Source organism: Thermobia domestica, chromosome 18 (genome assembly GCF_964235325.1).
Source record: "Thermobia domestica chromosome 18, izTheDome1.hap1.1, whole genome shotgun sequence".
NCBI lineage: Eukaryota > Metazoa > Arthropoda > Insecta > Zygentoma > Lepismatidae > Thermobia > Thermobia domestica.
The window spans coordinates 101,507,857-101,533,004 of record NC_137471.1 but is presented as its reverse complement, the minus strand read 5'-3'; the positions used below and the strand labels follow the sequence as shown (position 1 = coordinate 101,533,004).

The window sequence follows — 25,148 nt, the reverse complement described above, 5'->3', positions numbered from 1 at the left end:
GAGTTCAAGAAGTCTGACTCGAGTCATTATGGGACAATTGTAATCGACGGAATGGTTGAAAGACATAAATCTATTGTATGAGCGAGAATAATGTTATTCGAGCACACTCAAAAATATCTGCTATCTTGGAATTAGTTCGAGTGTTTACAGTGTATTCCGATGCATGTTCAGAGCTGCAATTTGCAGGGAAATTATTACGAAACTTACGAAAAAAAAAGTACAATTATAAAATACATAGGTATTCCCATTAAGAAATAAATCTTTAAGTTTTACATCCCACCGTTGTGTTCCACAGTCTAAAGAAGACGGATGATTAATGAACGCAAAGGCTATGAAAGAATTGGTGGAATGAGAATGTACGAGGAAACGGTAGAACCGAGAAAACATGTCACCCTGTAGTGTACCATCAACTTACTTCACATGAAATAGAAGCAGGGGTCTCACACCAAACATGAGCGTTTTACCATTGATCTATCATGTTCCCAGGTATCTCCAGTAGCTGCACGTCAACACATTTTCGCATTGCTCCTATTTACTAACATTTCCATTAGTTAAATCTGCACGTGAGCCAAACATCTGAACAAATTTACAGCCTTTTTCTCTTCTGGCTGAGGCGCTACTACTACCTAAGTGTAATTTTCAGTATATATATATATATATATATATATATATATATATATATATATATATATATATATATATATATATATATATATATATATATATATATATATATATATATATATATATATATATATATATATATATACAGACTGTTATTTTCTACAGCGCTGGGAGAAGATGAAGTTTATACACTATTAATGTAAAATTTGGCACTCTTATTGAGAAATATCTGAATTTTTTGAATTTCTAAAGAAAATAAGAGAAAATTGCTGTTTAGTCCCCCTTTTAGGGGTGTAAACACGAAAGTTTATTTTCCTTATGGGAGATTCAATGTTAAATTTTAGAGGCAGTTTTCTCCAATAATTATTCGTGAAGATTTTGGAGCAAATGAGTTGTATTTATTACAAAATTCAAAAACACTCATTCACAAAGCTAGTAAAGCCGTCTCAAACATTATTTTGCGAAGGTCCCCCTTTTGGGGGGCAAGGGGCGTAAAAAAGTGGTGGGTGATATGTTACCAAAATCCCAAAATTTATTTTCGGAATGCCAGTAAGCGTGAGATTAATGACAAATGTCACAGAATTAATGCTCCAATGTCCTTACATGTAAGAGTGACTGATAATGGGGCTACAGCCCCCTTTCAAAAATAAAAAAAAATCACTATAAATATCCTTAGTAGGGACATACGAGAAGAAGATATTTTTGTTAATTAATGTGAAATTAGGCGTCATTGTATCAAATTAGTATGCGTTTTTAAAATCTGGAATGTTATTTTGATAACGCACCGCCTTAGGGGGGCACAGGGGGCGAAGTTTCCGATGATGGCTCTATAAAAATTCAAAATTTTGTTCCGGAAATGCCAGTGAGCGTCAGATTTTTCACCACTGTCACAGAATTAATATTCTAATGCTCCTTGCATGTGCCACTGACTTATATGGGGCTATAGCCCCCTTTCAAAAATAAAAAAGTCACCAAAAATATCCTTAGTAGTGACATGAGAAGAAGGTATTTTTTTAATTAATGTAAAATTAGGCGTCATTGTATCAAAAGAGTATGTGTTTTTCAAATCTGGAATGTTATTTTGATAATTCACCGCCTTAAGGGGGGGACACAGGGGGCGAAACATAAAATGATGGATGTTTATAAAAATTCCAAATTTTATTCTGGAAGTGTAAATGAGTATTAGATTAATCACAAATGACACAGAATTAATATTCTGATGCTCCTTGCATGTGTCAGTGATTGATGTGGTGCTACAGCCACCTTCCACAAATCACTAAAAATCACGATAAATATCCTTAACAGGGACATACCAGAAGAAGCTTTTTTTTCTATTGGTTGATTAATGTGAAATTTGGCGTTATTGTAATAAAATGTTAAGCATTTTCTAAATCTGAAATGTTATTTTGGTAACAGAGGACAAAGGGCGCGGTTGGTAATTTTTGGCTTTGGAGGGCACAGGGGCCGAAGTATAAAAATTCCAAATTTTATTTTGGTAGTGCCAATGAGCATGAAATTAATGCAAGGCGCACAGAATTAGTGCCCCTATGCTATTTCCATGTACAATCCGCAGTAAAGAACCTGCAACATGAGCATGTAAGTTTATTGTGAAACTACGACTAACAGCACAGGAAATCAACATAACGTCTAAGTGGCATGAATCACGCCAGGAGAAACCTCGGCGTCCTCCCCTACACACTTATTTTGGAGCAAAAGACTTCGTCGTTTCACAATAAACATATATGCTCATGTTGCAGGTTTTTTGCTGCGGACTGTACCAGTGACTGATGTTAGGCTACAATCCCCTTTCATAAAACAATAGAAATTCATGTTGAATGTTCTTATACGCAAGGACCTACTGGCAGAAGGTAAATATTTTTCACTATTAAAGTGAAATTTGGCATTATTGTCGAAAAATGTTCGTTTAGAAAAAGAGCTAAAGCGACAATATGATAATGGTCATGTGTTGATCTCTTTTAGTGGCGTCAACTCAAAATTTGATTGGCCTAACTGGTTGTTTCAATGTAAAATGCAGAAAGCAGTTTGCTCTATATTTATACAAATTTTGCTGTAAATTAGCAGTTTTAGGTAGAAAATACGATACCATTCCTCTTCTTCCTCCCCTTTCATCTATGATGGTACATGCGTTTCTAGTTTTATTGCGCCAAACCTCCAAATTGGGCAAGGTAGGCAGTAAGAAAAATTCAAACTTTTCCTTATTTCCCGTGAGCGTCAAAATATTTGGAAATATACCAAAATTAATGCTTAGAAGCTACCTCCATGTGCCAGCGACCACTTTAGTGATTCAATTCCCACTTCCCGGTCCCAAAATCATTTAAAGAACCACACCACTTTGTTTTATTATCTTCCATGCTTCTCTCTGGCCTATTCAGAATGCATGCTAAGAGATGTGTGTTTAAGAAGCACTGGAACACGTCCGAATCATTTGTTGGCGTCCCACTGTAAGCTGATTTTAAGCAATGTCAACAAACTTTTGTTTATAAAACACCCTCTAATTCCTGACTCAACTTCTTGTTCATGTGTGCTGACAACAGTTTCAGACCTTTTCTTATCGCAATATACCAACGATTTACGAGTTAACGTGTTGACAGTTCAATAGGATTTCGTGTCTGTAATCAACACCTGGGTTAGATTGACTTCTTCGGAAATGGACATTACATAGTAGGTGAATCTCGGGGATAGACTGGCTTAATCATTTGATAATTACTTGTCGTTTCCAGTATACTTTAAGAGTGCATTCATACTGTAGTGTCCTTCGATCATGCAGTGTTTAACTCAGGATCAGCGTGCTGATGTAATTGAAGGTACATTTTATCAGAAAAATCTGCAAGAGCAACAAGATCCCGTATAGTTAAAGAACTCGGATTAAAAGTACACGATATGCAAATTCACCATTTGTACAAACAGTTCCGCAGCAATTGTTTTCACACTGCCCATCTTGCATCTAGAAAAAGTGCAGGAAGATCTCCAAGTGTATCAACAGAAGAAACAAAAAGACAGGTGTTGTTATCTGTTACTAGTTCACCACGGAAATCCCTTGCTCGTCGAAGCTTACGCTTAAATATTAAGAAAACTACGCTACAAGGAATTTTAAGAAACTTGAAGGTAAAACCATACAAGGTCCGAATGGTTTCTGAATTGTGTGCAAGTGATTATGGTGATCGTGTTTATTTCTGTAACTGGTTTATCGAGAAGTTAAATGAAAACCCTATGTTCTTATTTCAAGTGATGTTTTCCGATGAAGCAAAATTCTTCTTAAATGGTTCCATGTCCTCATCACGTGCAATATATTGGTCATCGATACAGTCGAACGTGAGATCAGAAGTGTCAATGGACAAACGAGGAATAATGGTTTAGTGTGGTATAACTGCAACTCAGGTGATAGGACCTTTCTTTTTTGATGAAAATGTAACAACGTCATCATACCAAAAGCTACTAAGAGAAAAAGTATTTGCTGAACTTGATCGTTTAAATTTAGGTCAAAGTGATGAATTATGGTTTATGCAAGATGGAGCGCCAGCGCATCGCTCAAATACGACTATAAATCTTTTGAGAGAGAAATTTGCGGAACGGATTATTTCTATGGGGTCAAGTGTCGAATGGCCACCAAGAAGTCCGGAACTTAGCATGCGATTTTTTCTTGTGGGGATTCCTAAAACAAATTGTCTACCAAAAATCATGTAACAATGTAGAGAACTTGAAACAGAGGATTGTCCACAGTATAGAGATGATCACTCCAGATATGTTGGAGAAGGTGTTCACAGTTTCTTTAGTAAATCGCATTAATTTATGTCTTGCTCGTTCAGGAGGACATGCCCAATGAAAGTAAATTGATTTTATGAGTTTTACACTTAGGTTAATGATCTTTTTAAACAATTAGTGATAGTAGAGCCAAAGAGAGTAGTTTTCAACAAAGAATAATTTCCAGCAAATAATTCTTATTCCTCGGGAAACATTTGTTTCTATTACAGCCGTGTGCCCGTGTGTATTACGTCCGCAGTACATACGAGTAAGTTGTTATATGGAAAGTTGGATAATACGGTTATTGTGTAAGAAGTAATGAAAATACATGGTTTTTCTTTTTACAAATAAAGCAAACAATATTGAAACTTAAAGCTCACTTTTAATTTTTAAGATCTTACTTTTCATTAAGATTATTATTATTATTATTATTATTATTTTTGTTCCTGCTACGTTTTCCATTGTCATTTTGTGTTCTATTTCGAGATGGTTCTGCTTAAGTGTGTAGAAAATACGTAGGTGATTTGTGTGTGAGATTTTCTGCTATAAAAGAGCCCTAATTGATTTTTAAAAATATAAAATACTTTGATTATATTCCAGTGACACCATAACAACAAAGCTTTATGCATAATCAGTTACACTGACAGAAGTTATACATTTACCGTAATTTCCAGGTTTATTGTTTTTTTTTTTTTTTTACAATAATGACAACTTAAATATTAATTATGACATATTTATTGTGAATCTTTGTGATTTTTTGAAGGGACGCTGTAGCCCCATAGCAGTCACTGACACATGCAAGGAGCATCGGAATATTAATTCTGTGACATTTGTGATTAATCTGACCCTCACTGGCATTTCCGGAACAAAATTTGGAAATTTTATAAAGATCTATCATCTGATGCTTCGCCCCCTGTGTCCCCCTAAGGCAGTGGTTACTAAAATAACATTTCATATGTAAAAAATTCATACTTTTGTGCTACAACGACGCCAAATTACACATTAATTGACAAAAAGTACCTTCTTTTCGTATGTCACTACTAAGGATATTTATGATGATTCTTTATTTTTGAAAGGGGGCTATAGCCCCATATAAGTCACTGGCACATGCAAGGAGCATTAGAATATTAATTCTGTGACAGTGGTGAAAAATCTGACGCTCATTGGCATTTCCGGAACAAAATTTTGAATTTTTATAAAGATCCATCATCAGTGCTTCGCCCCCTGTGCCCCCCTAAGGCGGTGCGTTATCAAAATAACATTCCAGATTTGAAAAACGCATACTCTTTTGATACAATGACGCCTAATTTTACATTAATTAAAAAAAATACCTTCTTCTCGTATGTCCCTACTAAGCATATTTATAGTGATTTTTTTTTATTTTTGAAAGGGGGCTATAGCCCCATACAAGTCACTGGTACATGCAAGGAGCATTAGAATATTAATTCTGTGACAGTGGTGAAAAATCTGACGCTCACTGGCATTTCCGGAACAAAATTTTGAATTTTTATAAAGATCCATCATTGAGTACTTCGTCCCCTGTGCCCCCCTAAGGCGATGCGTTATCAAAATAACATTCCAGATTTGAAAAAAGCATACTTTTTTGATACAATGACGCCTAATTTTACATTAATTAAAAAAATACCTTCTTCTCGTATGTCCCTACTAAGCATATTTATGGTGATTTTTTTTTATTTTTGAAAGGGGGCTATAGCCCCATATAAGTCAGTGGCACATGCAAGGAGCATTAGAATATTAATTCTGTGACAGTGGTGAAAAGTCTGACGCTCACTGGCATTTCCGGAACAAAATTTTGAATTTTTATAGAGCCATCATCGGAAACTTCGCCCCCTGTGCCCCTTAAGGCGGTGCGTTATCAAAATAACATTCCAGATTTTAAAAACGCATACTCATTTGATACAATGACGCCAAATTTCACATTAATTAACAAAAATACCTTCTTCTCGTATGTCCCTACTAAGGATATTTATGGTGATTTTTTTATTATTTTTGAAAGGGGGCTGTAGCCCCATTATCAGTCACTCTTACATGTAAGGACATTGGAGCATTAATTCTGTGACATTTGTCATTAATCTCACGCTTACTGGCATTCCGAAAATAAATTTTGGGATTTTGGTAACATATCACCCACCACCTTTTTACGCCCCTTGCCCCCCAAAAGGGGGACCTTCGCAAAATAATGTTTGAGACGGCTTTACTAGCTTTGTGAATGAGTGTTTTTGCATTTTGTAATAAATACAACTCATTTGCTCCAAAATCTTCACGAATAATTATTGGAGAAAACTGCCTCTAAAATTTAACATTGAATCTCCCATAAGGAAAATAAACTTTCGTGTTTACACCCCTAAAAGGGGGACTAAACAGCAATTTTCTCTTATTTTCTTTAGAAATTCAAAAAATTCAGATATTTCTCAATAAGAGTGCCAAATTTTACATTAATAGTGTATAAACTTCATCTTCTCCCAGCGCTGTAGAAAATAACACGAATTATGGAACAGTCTGTATATATATAGGGTGTATCAGAAGCCCGGGCCATAAGCCTACTCCGTTATGAATAAGGATACGACAAAATGAAAGAACAAAGTTGTTGGAAATAGATGGTTTTTAATCTAAAAAGGTGGATTTTTTTCAATCATGTCAGCCGTTTTGGCTCCATACTGTAAAAGCGCACATTGTTAACTGAAAAAAGCATTTCCATATATACGCATCAGAAATGAAACAGCTCCCGAATGCATTTCCGTGCATGTGAACATGAGTAAATAATTTTAAAATTTAATATGCATTAAGTGAAAAATATCTTAAGGCGAAGATATGTTGAACTGTGTAACTGAATACCAATAATGATCAGAATATTGTATAACCATTTTAATGTATTAGAAATTTGAGTTATTTTCTTATACAGACAAGATATGTTTTTCGTTTGAGGACAATTATGCGACTAAGCAACAGTAATAACGATGCTAAGTCGTTTCGAATAACAGCAGGTAGTAGGTGTCTGTGCAATATAAATCACTGTGATGCGGTACAGTCCACTGTAGATCAACCTTTATGTGGTAAGCGAAATAAATAAATAAATAAATTGATATTTCTGTAAGTGGTGTATTTTCTTTTGTTTTCTTTTCCGTACAATATATACATAGATAAAAACACAACATATTCAAACACTACCCTGTATTATTAATTTTAACTTCTTTCTTTTGCAATTAATACATCTATCTGATATGTTAAAAAACAAACACACACAAGTACACGTACCCTGTCTTAAAAAATAATCAAATATTAAAAAACATTTTTTCATACTTAAGATAACAATTTTAATCTGTTTGTAAATCTTATATATTTTCTTATACAATATTTAATCTTGCACATACATAAAAAAAGTTCATCTTCTATTTCTTCTTTTTATATCTAAGCACCACCACTTTTACTTGCAAATATTTATATATATATTTATTTATATATAGATTCACATCCATATTGATTTGCTTTAAGAAAAATTAGTGACTAGCCTATGCAAGGAACGCATAACACAATAATATTGAGGTTTGATTTGTCGTTTTAAATTACATTTCCTTATAGACTAGAAAACTTAAAACATTATGAAGGAAATGTTCGTTCTATACCAGTATTTGTACTCCAAATATTATTTTCCTTCTTGGTTCCTTCCAGAAATATGATTTTCTTTATGAATAAGGGTACATTCTGTTGAGAAACTATTGAGGTAGTCCTTGTAAATTCGGTATTAATTTTCTGACATTTTGACGGAACTTCTTTAACAGATCCTTCCACAGCAATAATGTAATGTCATATTATCTAAACAAAGACCACAGAAAAAGGGTTTACTGAAGTTGTGGGAAGATAGAAAATATTACCATTATAGTTTTTATTCGTAGTACAAACAGTGGCGAGGCATAAACCCGCAAGTATGGTAGACCCGATAAACTAATATTCCCATTTAGCTCCACTACAAATATTTTGAAGTCCAGTTCATATTTTCTCCTATCTGGGATTTACAGGGCGGGGATTTCCTCCTCACTTACTGTTTTCATTTCCTGCATATTTGAAAATGGAGGGAGAGAAAAAGAAAGTAGCTCTACATTCATACAGTTAGCTGTCAAATTTCTTGGATAAGCGTTTGTTAGTTGCATCTCTCACTATAAAGTAAGTACAATACTGCATTTAATTTATGCATCACGAAATAATAACTTCAATAGAAATCTTAATGCTCAGAAGGAACATCATTTGAATCAACGCAAGATATTTAATACTGTATTCTATGCAGTGGCATATGTAAGGGGGTGGCTTCAGGGCTTAAGCACTCACCGAAATTTTATCGTATTTTTATTGTTTTATATATATTGCAAAATTTTTACATTTCCAGAAATAAAATTAGCAAAACTCCCCGAAACAAAATCGTAAATACACCACTGATTTTATGAAATCGAAAACTCAATTAAAATTACAAATATTACTTTATCCTGTACGGTAGGGTTTGGTAAATTTATACATACGTTTAATGTATCAGACTTACATTTTACAAGCTGTTATGGACCAGGCCCAATGTAGGGGAACATACAGCTACTCTGAATAACTCCTTAGAGTATATAGAAATTAAACAAGTTATCACTAATATAAATACTTAATTTTACACAGAAACTTCTTACTTAGTGTTAAAGAAATCATTTAATAACGTATTAGCATTGAAAGATACCTTCAACGCTAAAACTAAACTCCCAGAGGCGAGCCTTCCCAACTTCCCAACAATTCGTGCAATCCCCAGCCACTGAGTACAAAATGTTTGTAGTTTAGGTAAAATACCTCAATTAGATTGTGTATGAATAGTATATCATGAATATTACCAATTGAGTGAAAGTGTAATGATAACGAATAAGAACGATAAAATGCATGCACTACTCCACACAAAATCTCTTATCATTACAACGAATATCGAAGAAATAAAATTTACAAAACCATAATTATGTCTGCCCTATTATATGGATGTAACTGTTGATCACTGATATTTAGAGAGGAACGTACAGTACTTTCGGAAATTGTTTTAAAAAAAAAAGACTGGTGCAGGACGAACAAACTGGTAAACCTAAAAGGCTAAATAACACTTCAAAATAGCCACATGCAATCTTTGATTGAGTTGAGGTTCACCATTCAGCAGCAAGGCTATGAGACGTGACCTACAGTTTAATATGGGATCCGAATCACCCACCGGGAATGGAGTTCGGGTCTTCCGCACCACAGTTAAAATCAAATATCATAGGTGTAATGAAATAAATATAACTAAGATGGATTTGATAATCGCATACTGTAACACACAAGTGAAGTATCGAAACTACCCATATTGCGGAAAATCTTGCGTTTTCAGATATATCCATGATATTATTTTTTATGAGAAGTACAGTTTTGTTATTATGCATGTATACGAAACAAGCACACGTTTTCATTTAAGAAAAAAGATGTAATTCTTTAATCTGTTGGAGTACTTAATAGTCCACAAGAAGAATCTAGAACTAGGGGCACTGATACAGAAATTATACTTAGCAGTGTTGCCAGTCTTCAAGTTTCAATTATCACTTTGGAAGTTGTATGCAAGTATGGGCAACGTGCAAGGAGGGTGTCAGATGCCTAATGCGTACCTATGTATTTAATTTTAAAGCTTGCATTAAGAAAGTGCAACTTGTAAATTATTCATTGTAGCTTTGAAAAATTCAAGATTATTAATAAAACTCCAACTGACCAAAGCAATATATATATTTTAAAATTATATATTTGTGTTCCATAATCGAAACTGTAACACAAATATATAATTTTAAAATATGTATACTGCTTTGGTCAGTTGGAGTTTTATTAGTAATTAAGAAATTGCAAATGTTTTCCTGACTCGGTTTGCTACGTTTATAATAAATTTATCAAACGCAGGGCAAACCTATCACATTACAATCATGTTCTAAAATATGTGAAGCTTACAAAAGGTATTTTGGAATGCCTATTTGTACGTTAGATAAACAATGAGAACCATATGTATCTGTAAACAGTGTAGAAGAACCTTGGAAGGTGACTATGAAATGTTTCTAGTGAAGTAGTAGCATCCAAGCTTCTCTCTTTTATTACATTTCTTGCAATCAATACAATCTGATGCGTATAAAGTAAGCAAGCTTGAAAAAGAACTTGACTAGAACACTGCGCCATTCTTGCTGGCCTAGTAATTAGTATGTGTTCCTTTGGTGCACAAGGTCTCTGATTCTTGTAGAAAATTTAACGCAGAAATGTAGATTATGTCTCACTTTCAACTTATACTGTAGATCTACGTTCCATATAGTCTCGATACTGAGAAGTGATCTTCAACTTCCAACTTATGCTTCTATAACAATGTAGCCGAGTTGTTTGAATCCACTAGAATCCCCTGTAATGCCAATGAGTGGTACCTGTTTATTGATTGTTCCTTCAAGTGAACTGATAAACTGTTCTGTTTTACAATGGGAATATGTATCCGTCTCTTCCCTTGGCTTTCTCTGTACATCCGAAGGACGAGTAAAATAACGCGAAGACAGTACTGCAAGCACGAATGGAAGATGATAGGACACTTTAAAGTTGAAGCTATTCTAATGAGTCCCAAAGTCGTTACACAATACTCCCCTGTTACCTTTGCCTCTGGGGGAGCAGAGATCAATGCACACTGCTACAAGAAGAACTTACCACTAGGGACAAAGATTATCATGGGAACCCAAAACGTGAAATCTGACTAATAGTAGACCCCAAAAGCTGCTCATATCTTCACTTTATATAGAACTAGGGATCATTAAACATTTTGTACAGTACTTAGATAAGAATTTCTCGTCACTCGTGTATCCATGAGGCATGTTTCCGAAGCTGTCAGAGATTTTACGGGTCCGCAAGTAAAGAAGATTCTTCAGTGTGAAATATTTTTCAGATACTCACAGAAACAGAAAGAGACTCTTGGAAGAGCTGTGTCGAAATGATCCAAGGGTTTCGATGCAATTACATGACAGTGAACTATGTGCAGATGGTAGGTTATCTTGCTAAGAGTTATTGCAGAATTGAATGTCCCTCAAACTTCATGTTCTTCACTCACATCTTGAAACATTTAAGGATAACATGGGAGTATATTCAAAGGAGTATAGGAAGCGCTTCCACGAAGACATTTTGAATCTCGAAAACTGGTATCAGAGGAAATATAACGAAGATATGTTGGGGGATTATATCTGGCCATTGATTCATGAAGTAATATACAAGTATCAATGTGGAAAAAGCACACTCTTCTAATACTGACAGCCTAATATTTGTTTTGCTCTTATTTTTTTTTTAACTCTTGAGGAATAGAAAAGGAATCTAATATTGACCGGATTTTGAAAGAGGAGAAAATATCTACAGGAAGATGTAAAAATGAAATGTTTTATTTTTCTTAGTTCGCTTTACCATGGATATGACAAAACTAAATACGTTTATGTTGAATGGATGTATTGCTTGCTATTTTTTAAAATGTCATAGATCATCAGGGTTACCAGTACAAAAATTTTAAAATCTACAATTTTAGGAGAAAAAAGCAATGAAATTTTTAAGATGAAGTTCTGCTTTCTCTTTGGTGCAAAACATTGCAATGTAAACACCACTTGGAAGCCTGTTCGTTTCCTGATATAACAAGATATAGGTGCAAAATATAATAGAATTATGTGTTTTAAACTGGAAGTCAGAAGTTTTAAAATAGCGTGATTTTGAAGGTAAAACTCAATCTGCTCGTTACGAAACCGAGGCCCGAAGAAAATAAACACTGTTTTCCATTATGTTTAGAAAATATGCATTAGAAAATTACTTATGAACCCAAGAACAAACCGAAAGTTAATATTTACTACATTGTGTAATCATTCAGTAATACAATATTCTTTAAGTTTCACTTCATTTTAATTTTCTTTCCTATTTATGCTGTTTGATTTTAACGTTACTACTACATTATTTCCTCTTTAACAATTGTACAATTACTTTATGGCTATTTCGCTATATTTTCTTTTAAAACTGCTTAGCTGAAATATTAGCAATAAAAGAACTGGTAAAAAAAATAATTGTGCACAAACAAAATATCGCTTCGAAAACATTCAGAAATGACTACTGATTTGCTATCACTAATTTTCACATTTATATTGTTTCAGTATATGGCATTTAATCCTTAAATATCGTTATCTTTTTAGTATAGATTTTAACTCAATTTTGAAATTGCTAAGTCGCTCGAAATATATTTTACGCATGGTTACAGCGTGCAACTAATTTGTATATATGTATTGTGTTAAGTAATTTAAAATAATTTCTTGTAATTAAATACTTACAAGACTTCAAGATTTAACTACAATCGACACAAAATTTGGAAAACTACTATACATCGACATCACTGTGCTATATATATATTTTATGAATCGTCATAGTTCCAGAAGCTGTTGCTCAAAAAATTATTATTATTATAGCACAATTGCTTTTCTGCCAACTCATATATTTGAAATAAGATAGTTAATCTTACTAACTCGATTAAAATTTTTCGCAATACGACACAATTCGTTGTTTCTTAAATACTTGACTTAGCCAAAATGTACAAGAATAAAGTACTGGTTCCCGAGATATTTCAAAACTTAAATAAGATTTGAAGAAAGTAAAAGGTAATGATAAATTAATAAAAATAATTTAATCTTTTCGTTTCGTTAGACCTATTTTCACATTTAGTATTTTTCATATATGTATTTTACAAAACGTTATACACGAAGCTTCATTTGATCCTTGTTCATTATATTTTGTTTAAAATCATAAATTTTGTTAATTTATATTTAGAGAAATTTTAATGAACTATATTTCTGAGCTCTAATCGAACATACAAGCCCTTCTATAACCTTGTAGATACTGTACCTAAACTACATAGATAAACAGTGTTGATTTTTGCTAAATTTCCTCGTTTGAGACAGCTAAATACATATCGTGACAAAAAATCACTACAGAAACGACACAATTTACAAGTAGACACGATAGCATATCTACGAACAACAACAAAACTTTCGGAGTACAAAGTATATTTCGATGGAGATATTTAATAACATGGTGAATGCACATTTCGTATGCCTTGCCATTAACTTCAGGTTACCACGAAAGAGGCAAGGAAATTAAAGTAATAACATTGAACTGTAAAGAAAACTGAAACAGTTCTCTCCTACTATTGTTTATAGAGGACTGCAATTACAGCATACACTATTCATGACAACATGAACTAGTTTGATGGAAAATGTATTCGGTAAAAGTCATGTAATGTGTGCTTGAGTTAGAATAAAAAATGTTAAGAAATGAGGTAATTTAAAATTCAACAACATTTGCAGGATGATATGGTGTTTCGACAACGAGGGATATATATTTGGTAGATCGGAAAGTCCAACATTTTCTCCTACGAATCGAACAGTTAATGTAACAACTTCATTTCACAGCATCTTGTAAATACAACTCACTAACTATTCTATGACTTAAAAATCTCAAATCTTTGTCACTACAAAAACAAAACTCTAACAGTTTATCCTGCCTTGTCAAATCAATTTAATCAGGAATGTTACAAACACCTTTTAAGTTTCTCCCACGTTCTTCCTCCAAATAGTTTTAAGTGTTGTTTCTTACCACGGACTTCTCACCTAGAATTCTATTCTTCCTATATTTAGTACCTAAACACAGTTGCGCAATTTCTGAATAGCTTTGGAGGGTGCATGGAGGTAGCAATGAGATTTCAGTATAAATACGGATGAGAAGCACATTTCATGTGGGGGATGGGCTTCCTCAGAATAAAGCACTTGCCTGTACAACCGACTTGTCACGCTATTCAACAATTCTGCTGATGAGTATACATTATACAGGATGGGCCATAAGTCCCTTACCACCCATTGTAAAATCCGTGTTCGTGGAAAATAGTGAACAACAATCATGTAGTAACATAGTAGGCCCAGGGGAAAGTCGGATTGTAATGGTGAGCAAGATGGCGGCCATCTTGAAAGCCTCCAGCTTGAATTAACGTCAAGATTTTTAAATAGGAACATGACCATGCGGCAAATCATTTTAGGCTAGAATTTAAAGACAAACACAATGGTGAAATGGCCATCTTGGTCACCGTCACAATCCGACTTCCCCCTGGACCTACTATGTTACTACATGGTTGTTGCTCACTATTTTCCACGAACACGGCTTTTAACGGGGTGGTAAGGGACTTAAGGCTTACCTTGTAAAATTTATATTATGTAATTTTATTCTTTCCATTTATTTATTTATTTTAAAATCTTTGAGTTTTACGTCCCTCGGTTAGGCTAAAGGAGACGGTGATTGTGAGAAATGAATGAAAATGGTGGAATGAAGAAAGTGGGAGGAAACGGGAGAACCCCGAGAAAACCAACGAACACGGTGTTTGCCCCCCACAAAATTCACTTGGTGGGAGCAGGGTTTGAACCCGGGAGCCCATGCGCCAGAGGTGAACGCTCTACCACTGAGCCACCGTGGCCCCCTATTTATTTTGAAATTATTAGTAGGGAGACGTTCAAGTAATGAAGGTATTTATGGAGAGAATATCCACTAATATTTTGTTAAAATGAATACTGAACTTCCGTTTAAACAAAATTTCTCACGTATGTAATTTTTCGTCCACATTTAAAATCAAGAATTTCATCCATTTGTTACTCAGTTTTATTATTTTTTCACAACTCTCATAATGTTAGAATACCTTGCTTATTCGATAATAAAACTTAACCTTCGTACCTGCATTCATCGTTTCTAATTCTGGAGTGCACACCATGAACGTTGATATCAAGGGCAAACTTCATGAATTAGTAATAGTTACGTAATTTACGTGGTGATTGTATTTCAAAAGTAAGCTTAATCTTTTTTACATAAAAGGGCAAAAAGGAAAAGCAATTCGTTAACAAATGTTAAAAGCGTTTTCGGCTAAATTATTTAAACTCATTTTCTCTTGTTTATACACTTTTTTACAAATATATAATTTAATTTATACGTAATTAAGAAACAACGTTAAGAAGAATAATCGCAATAGTAAAAATCTCTTGAATAGGCCAATGATCAAGACGAATAAAATAGAACTTCAAAACAAAACAAAAAGAAATTGTAAAAAAATCAGTTCAGATTATCAATGACAATTGTGTGATTGTTGTTTTTTCCTTTCTTTTATTTTTCCCTCTTTCTTTCAAACTGTCTAATAGCGAAGACTTAGAGACTGCATAAGCAAACAAGCCACTATAAATACACCTCACTGAGCTGTCATTCAAAGATTTGTAATCCGTTCTAAAATTCTCTTTCTCCTCTTTTAGCATCATTTCCCTCCTAAGGCTCTCTCCCTCTTTGAAAAAAAAAAAATCCTGTGATGAGCGTTGTTTCTCCTAAGGTTACTTGACAGTGCTGAATGGGTGAATAAACGCTGCCATAGAAAAAATGCCAATTGTTTGCTTTATATGAAATGAACATGAAGTAGTGTGGATATGCAAATAAGACAGAAAAGTGACGCTTCAAAATCTCAGAGGCAAACATTATAAATGGAAAAAAAGAAGAAGAGGAAGATAAAATTATTCTTTGTTGTCTCCTATTATCAATTACTGAAAGCTTTAGAGCAAGAATGAATTCTTTCATATGATGTTAGATACATGTAAAACAAAGTTATTGTTCTCACAGATAAGTGAGATGTTTAGAAAGGCTTTTGCTTCAACTGCTTACGACATATAGAGAAGAAAAGGGTATTTCTAGTGAAGTGAACAAATTACGACGTGAAAGAAAACTGAGAGGAATAGGACGCAAATAGTAAGGTTTATTCAGAACAGAAAGTTCAAGATCGATAATATACCTAGCAATATTAATCATATTGAAAGTAAAAATCCTTTTGCTTTCCTCAATATCTAAGATGCAAGCAAGAAACAAATTGAAAATACACTATAGGGAGTAAAGTTATCTATAATATACTTACTGTTTGTAAAACAACTGTCAAAGCTGTATTTTGGTGGCAATATTGAGTCTGAATACAAGCTTACGAATATAATTTTAATTAATTTCATTTTTAACTTCCACAATAATAATAATAATAATAATAATAATAATAATAATAATAATAATAATAATAATAACAATAATAATAATCTATTTTTGGTTACAGAATCAGTGCTGCTGAGCATAATACTGAGAAAAGAACCAAGCTCGATTTCTTTCTCTTCTCAGTATAATTCGAAAATATTTAACAAGGATGGCTTTCCGATAGTGGAGAACAGATCTCTAGTGAAGTCTCAGTGGTAGAGCGTTCACCTCTAGTGCTTGGGGTCCCAGATTCGATCTCAGTCCCCGCCAAGTGAACTTTGTGGTGGACAAACACCGTGTGCGTGGGTTTTCTCGGGGTTCTCCCGTTTCCTCACACTTTCTTCATTCCACCATTTCATTCATCACTCATCATCACCGTCTCCTTTAGCCTAACCGACATATCCGTGGGACGTAAAACTCAAAGATTTCATTTTCATTTCTAGTGAAGTCTTCCGATACACAAAATACTGTATCTGTGGGTTTAGACTGCGCACTCTAATTTTCTTCTCGTTTTTTAATCAGAATTATTTTTACTCAAAATACAACTATATGCACTCAGTGACTTCGATTTAGAATGACGCTTTTGATTATAGCTTCAATTTTTCTTTTGAACTTATACGAACATCAGATGAAATGGGATAGATTGGTTAATGTTTGAAAAAGTAGGAAAAACCTACTTACCTTTACCCTTAAAAACTTTAACAGCATTCTTAAATGCGAAAAATGAAATCTTTCTGTTGTACGTCCCAAAGTTATGCTCTGTTCTTAAATGTGAGAAGTGATATAAAGGAAGAGTGTTGTTTGCAATCAAAACAAAATCCGTAGTTGGATTTAATTTTCAGTTTAGCGCCCCTTTCAGCAGCAAGACTATATGAGACGTGGATCTACAATATGGGATCTGAACCAATGAGGTTCCGCCGGAAATCGAACCCGGCTCTCCCACACCAAGAGCGCGTACGTCCACCGCTTAGCCACGAAAGAGTTCAAAATCAGAACATATCTGTAAACGAGAATACTTTAGAATTATTCATTCACATATAGAAATATGTTTGTTAAACAGCTTGCAGGTGATATGGAGCTTGTTACAGAACCTGAAGAGAAAATCAATAAGACGTTAGAAAACTTAAGGAAGGCCTGTGAAGAATATGAGATAAAAATAAATGTTAGAAAGACAAAAGCCATGGTGATTGGAACGAAGAGGTTGGTATCAAATATAGAAGTAGCAGGGCAAAAAAAAGAATAGGTGACTAGTTTTCGATACCTGGGAAGTATTTTAGTGATGATATGAAGCGTGAACGTGAAATAAAAGCAAATATAGAAATGACGAAAGAAGACTTTAGAAGGAAGAAAATATTCGTGGGACCTTGAATAAGGAGTTGAGAAAAAGACTCATAAAATGCTTCATGTGGAGTATTGTACTGTACGGGTCATAAACATGAACATTACGCAAAAATTATTAAAAACGAGTGGAAGCTTTCGAAATGTGGGTGTGAAGAAGAATGAAGAGAATTTGCTGGGTCAAGCGGAAAACGAATGAGAGGGTGTTAGAAACGGTGGGAGGAAAGAACAATTTTAGATATTATTAAGAAGAGAAAGAGAAACTGGTTGAACATTGTTAAGAAGGAACTGTATCATGAGGGACGTGCTGGAGGGTATGGTGGCAGGAAGAGAGGAAAGGGCGAAGAAGTCTACAATTAATGGACCATATCAAAACAGAGTAATCGTACGTGAAGACGAAGAGGTTAGTGGAAGATCGTGGAACTTGGAACATTCTCAGTTGCACAAGTGACCTGACAATAATGGCAGAATACCTATGATTATAAATATGCTAGTGTATTCCTGATATAATGATTAATTTTTGACCCTGTACCCTCCTTCAAGCAAGGAAGAGGAAATAAACTAGCAAAAAACGAAAAATAGTATTGTTTGTACATTTTTAGTGCCTGCACAATAATTCTAAATTTGTAACTATATCGAACAGATGCTATTTATCTGTTAGTTCGACACTAGCTATTTTTACTCATTGTAATACAGTTCGATTTCCAATGAGATTTACTGGAATAAATTAACACATAATATTAGTTGAAACAGAAAGAAGACTCTCAAGAATCGTATACTCTCTCCATTTTGTAAATGGATATAATATTACATTTTTTCTTTTCCGGTAAATACAGTGTATGCGCTTCGACAAACCACAGTACCTCAACGATATACTTATTATAAGTAGCACATATAAACATTATAAACTATGATTTTGTTATTCTATATTCTCTCTCCCTCACAGACACACACACACACACACTACACACACACACACACACACACACACACACACACACACATATATATATATATATATATATATATATATATATATATATATCTATATATATATAACCCACACACATATATATAACCTTTTCTAAAGCAAAAGGAACATATCGTCACCTAAGATTCAACACCGCGTATCTCCAATTTTGGCGAATTTGAACTTTTGATGCTGTTAGAATCAGTATATGATGACGCACAAGCTGGTTAAGTAGTACACCTATATCACGACTAATGGCTCTGTTATTATCTTAAAAGTAATACCGCATATAATGAGGCTAAAGCTAGTTTTCAAACAGTTTTTTGTCTCCCCTGTAAAATTGGTGAAATATTACTTATGCGGTGTTGAATCTTAGGCGACGATATTCTGGATACAATTGTAGCTAAGGCATAAGGAATATAACAATCTTATTATTTTAATATCTTTTTTTCTATCTAAAGCTTCTCCAAATTCTGTTGCTCAACCGAGTTTTAGACAAAAAGTAATAATACCTACTTCTCATAGACCTATACTTTATGAATCAAATATAATTCCACAAATTGCAAACCATGAACATATTAACAGAAACTTAACTGCAGCTCGATACTAGTCGGTAACAAATCAATTTTCGTTTGATTTTCAGTTCCTTACATAGAAGTGGATACAATCGATCTTACAATGTCTACCTCTTCTTCAAAAATAAGATTTTAAAATTTTATGTATCCTTCAAGAAATTTCACTACTTTTTTTTTTTTAATCTAGAATCTACAAACTGTAAACGGGTTGAATTCTATCAAGAATATCTAAAATTACCCCAAGAAGTTTCATGAAGAGGGTAGGACCAGCGAGACTAAGAGAAAATATGTACCTGTTAGCTTAAAAGTTGAATTCTGATCACTTTCATTAAAAAAAAAAATCAAGTGTTTATGCACTAATAATTATGAATTGAGTATATACGCTCTGTATTCAATGAGTGCTTGCAATTTGGCTTTTATCTCGTACTTACTTTTGTCAGTAATTTTGAAACTATAAAGAAAACACATGCAATTCGTGATACAAATTAAAACTTTTTAACTAGTTACGCAATGAGAAATAAAATGTTTCGAGTGACAGTTACGAGCAAGGAAACAGCTGAATGTGAGCAATTTTATACTTCTACTGTAACACATAAAACTAAATATAACCCACCTATTATTATATAAAACAGCTTAAAATAGTGGATAGCGGCTATTCTGCAAAACCAAACATTTTCAGATACAAATTGGTTATTGTATGAAATACATTTTCTTTTCTAGATCGAAAAATATGTTGTAAGTCGTACAGAAAACATCAATTTTGTTTACGAGTACAGCGAAGACGATGCAACAGACATTACAAGAAAAGTAATTCAACATAAACATACACATAGATACACACAGTTTACTCTACATAGTACAGTTTATATTTAATTTTTTGACAAGATACAAAATCAAAGACTTGCTATTATATCAGCTGACATTTTTTATTATCTTAAGAAGGGAATGACACTGATTCTCCATGCAAAACTTTTATGGCACTGCTAAAAATTCTTTTTCAAAAATCACATTTACATTGTATGTCCACCGTATGGCACTGTTGGGAAACTTATTTTCTTCATCATGCACACACACACACACACATACATATGTATATATATATATATAATATTAAAAGTATTTACAAAATGTAGAAACAAACTTTGTAATTATACACACGTGTTCGTAGTCTAACATATCTTTAAAAATTATTTTACACTCTTACACTCTTCTTTTAGCTCGGTCGTTTAGACACTTTTTTATTTTTGTAAGTTCGACAAATATTTTCTAGCATGTCATCTGTCACAAATGATTGAGTTATTAATTGTAACTAGAACAGAGTTAAGATTTATCAAATTGTAATTACGCAGCGATTTAATCACCAGAACGATGAAAAAGTAGTGCGTTTTCTGCTTCAGTGTTTAGAGGTGGTACATATTTATGTTTCTTTACATGTAGTTCATAGAAAACTATCAATATTGTCGTCAAAAGCAAGCAAAGTACAGTTCAGATTTAAAATATTCTTAGAGAAAATTATGAAAGTCAAAAACAATCAAGGAACCGACCGTTACTTCAAGTTTGGCGAAGAAATAATCATGACTACCTAATCAGTTTGACTAGTTATTCACCTTTGTTTACATCTAACGAATGTTGTGCATATATCCTAAATGCTACATGTTTACAATGTAACTCTATCCCCTATATAAAAATAAGTATTTTTAAGGATGGGGAGAGGGTTATACATAGAGTTGTTAAATGGGTCCGTAGTTGCTCAGACCCTCGACTTTCCCCGACTGTGCTGCTACAATAATGCTATCAGTCTGATCACTCTTTGGAAAGTGAGGGTCGCCATTTTGTCATACGTGACTTAGTGGTGCTTGTTTCTGAACACTTCCCACATGACTTGACTGTACACTTGCCGCGACGCCTACCCCAGATGGATTATAATTTATTTGTTTAACGGTCCTTTGGATGGCAGCACCTCCAACGGCACCACAATTATGATTTTGATACCGATTACTACTTCCTGTTATTCGATATGTGAACCGTCTCCATGAGTCCAAAGTTTTCCCTGACCAAATCCACACACCAGAGGTTATACCAACGGCCAATGACATAAAATATTTTAACATGATTATAGAGTATATAGGTCTTTGTGGCTGTTCACAAGGACACACTTGAGATTTCATCCACTCATCATATAATGTCGATTCGTAAAAGTAGCAACCTATCACAATAGTTGCAGGAACCGTGTACAACACACTGAAAATACCAATTCGAATCATGAGTTTTTCTAATTTATCAGCTTTACTTCTACCTTGCTGTTTTATGACATTACGAATTCTGAAGAGCGAGACGAATCCTCCCAAGAGGAAAGAGGTTCCTAGCAAGAGGTAAATAACCAGTGGTGCCAGAACAAACCCGCGAAGATTGTCCATGTTTTGGTTTCCGACATAACATATCCCGGCGATAGGATCACCATCCACTGATGACATTATAAGAACAGCTATGGACTTCATAGTTGGAATCAGCCAAGCAGCTAAGTGGAAATATTGCGAGTAACTGGCAATAGCTTCATTTCCCCATTTAAGTCCTGCTGCTAGGAACCATGTAAGAGACAGAATCACCCACCATATTGAGCTAGCCATTCCATAGAAGTAAATAAGAAGAAACACTAAAGTACACGCCACAGGCCCAGTTGCATTATACCTGATCATATTATTTTCACACGCTACTGCTTCGTGACCCATGATCACTCTGATGATGTAGCCAATACTAACCATAAAGTAGCAAGCAGACAGAAATACAATCGGTCTCTCAGGATATTTAAATCTGTCTGTATCTATTAAAAACGTCGTCACTGTCATTAACGTAGAAACACAGCACAAAATTGACCATATAGTAATCCAAATTGAAGCAAATTCTTTATCCCCAGTGAAAAAGACTCCTTGACATGGAAGAGCACAATTTTGTATTCCACCAACAGATATTCCGCGGTTTGCCCACTGACTATTATTACTAAGATTGATTAGTGAAGATTTGCATCTACACGAGCAGTCTTTATTCCTGTTTAAAAGATTGTGGGCATTTTTCCCAGGCTTCTTTGGTCGAGGAACTGTTTTAGGACGCATTGTAACACTCTTTGGTTCTTCTGTTTTATCATTCTCGTCCATACAAAGATTTTGAGAATCTCCGAAAACTCGCATCTTGTCACAATTCATCCTTTCCGGCCACTTGAATCCATATTTCAACATCAAAGGAGCACAGCCATCTCGGGCACGTTCGCAAACACTTTTACATGGAGGGAGAGGTTCCTTATATTCCTCAATGCAAATTGGAACATAAAGTGAACACAAAAAGAACCTCAGATCAGAAGAACAGTTGATCTCCACCAGTGGCCAAAATTGGTGAACTTCTAGTCCTGCTTCGTCCTGCGTCTCATGATTAAATTCGTTAGGAAAGTGGGTAAGATTATAGCCAATTCCTCTACACATGGGAACTGTTATTTCTTCACATCGTGGTTTCTCTGAGTGAGGTGTAGCAAAAGCACCAGTTATCAATTTGGTTATAAGAACTGATATGGACCAGATTGTCACGAAATATTTAAAAACATGGTAACCCTTCATTTCGCCCATTATTTACTTTACCTGTACATATACGATATCGGTTATTACTTCATTTCACTGCACACTCTTCCAAGTAATAACTGCACTTTCTCTTACACTTTTGCATATTTTTGGAGCTTTCGTTTTAACGTATCCTTATCTATATAAAAAATATGAGCATTATAGAATTTTCGTCGTGGAATTCACCTTCGCAGCATTCAGCGCATAAGTGGAGAGAGGAAAGATACATTATATCAGCTTCCTATTAAATGCATTTCTGACATATTTCCGGACGGTCAAACTTCGTATTTAAGTGACTGTCGCCATCTGTACTGTTGCTGAAATTATTCAAAACTTAGCTGAAGGGCACATGTAACCTACAGCAAGGAATGAGACGAAAGACCATTTCTGTAAAAATCCATAACACATCTAGCGGGATCGACCATCTGCATCGATCTGGAAAGAGAGAGAAAACAGATCGTAATTAGTATTTCTACTTTATTACATGAGTTTATGATAGAAAAATACATTTAAAATGCATAAACTTAGTTCATCAATATATACATGTTGCACAACAAGGATTTTGAACTATAGCAGTGCGATATCAATCAATAGTGCCATGTGATTCTGAGGTTACGAATTCTTCTTCTGCACAAGAAAGGAGACAATATACTATGGAAGTCTAAACGAAAACTGGATAACATCAATGTATCACTGTCTTAAATTATCCGAGTGTCCCAAAAATATACGTGGAAATACAAAGTGGCGAATCTTGAGATAGACAAGACATTGACTATTCTGTGGTTTGCTAAATAGTACTTATTCTCTCCTTCGTTTGAATAGTGTAGCTATTTGAAGTTAGTTTTGCGTATATGGAAAAATAAAACACGAAATCAACGATGTTTCTCTGGAGCAGATTTGTATAATTCTCAATAGAGGGGAGTGCAGAAAATGACTACGAAACTGAAAATTTAGATTTCCGCATGGATTCTGTTACAGGTCTAGGTCCTCAGATTGACATAAATTTAAAGGGCAATAGTGAAATAGTGAATAAAATAGTGAAATAGTGAAATAGTGAATAAACAATAGTGAAATGGCTTCAGACGAATCTTGGGACGACAAGTGGGTGGTATGTAGGTACTCTCAAGATACGTTAATCCCTCATGTTCCAAACCTCAACTCTCATTGGTTCATGAGAAATGGTACAAAATTGGAAAAGTGAGATTAATTTATTTCTCAAGAATGGCTCCATCGATTTTGTTCAAACTTGGATGTATGTTTAGGTGTGTACAAGGGCTTCGTCTGAAAAATTTAAAAGCTCCCCTTACCATTTCTCCCCCTCAAAAAATTCGATTCAATATTTTGTGCCCCTTTTTACCTATGATGGTCTGCAAGCACAATTAGGTTTTAGATGTCGCTTTAACCCTAGAATATCATTATTTTTTCAAAATTGTATCACGGGTACGCCATGGTCAAAATTGGCCAAAACCAAACATATTGCACCTATAAGGGGCGACTGCAAAAAATCAGTTGTTCACGTAGCTTTTGTATATTCGCTACGTGAATAAATAAGAAATCACACCTAAAAGCGCCAAACTCACTGAGGCTTCATTTGATAGCCTGTGCCTTCCGCATCCCCATTTTGGACCGAAGTGAAACTGTTGATATTGGTGTTTTTTTTTTTTCATATGAATCAGCTTGAATATGAATATGAGGTATATAATGCCTCACCATAAGGCGCATTTATATTCCAATGGCAGTCGATGCTGTCCGAACCTTATCATTCATCAGCGTTTTTACGAAGATGGTCTATTCAAGATAGAAGTATATTCGAATTGGAGCAAAATCCGATTATGTGAGTTGAGCTATATTATACAGAATTTGTCTGTGGAATGCAATAAACCATTATTAGATCAGGAGGACACTCAGATTTTAGGGGAGATACTCCGTCTTCTCACTGGCTTAAGCTGGGAAAATATGGAGATACAAGAATTGCTGGTCAATGTGTATCTCAGATAATCAAATCGTAGTACAAGCACTGATAGTGTTTTTATTCAAGCAAAGGTCTGATAACTCTAATAAACTGGCATTCTAAATTTTAGGACCACGAGACAATCAGCAGTGTCTCATTACACATAGCAAATAGTTTCTTCCTTCGAGAAAGAT

The 25,148-nt window shown here is 34.3% G+C and overlaps 1 protein-coding gene across 7 annotated transcripts in view; it reads right to left on the bottom strand.

Annotated features, from left to right (window-relative positions):
- Positions 1 to 7,486: 7,486 nt before the first annotated feature.
- Positions 7,487 to 25,148, bottom strand: part of LOC145675561 (frizzled-5-like) — a 447,461-nt gene continuing 429,799 nt past the window's right edge. For all 7 annotated transcript variants that reach the window (XM_081746068.1, XM_081746072.1, XM_081746071.1 and 4 more), the window contains one exon: positions 7,487 to 23,438. In XM_081746068.1, the coding sequence (XP_081602194.1) occupies positions 21,234 to 23,012 (1,779 nt within the window). In that variant the 5' untranslated portion in view covers positions 23,013 to 23,438 and the 3' untranslated portion in view covers positions 7,487 to 21,233. The remainder of the gene's footprint in view (positions 23,439 to 25,148) is intronic.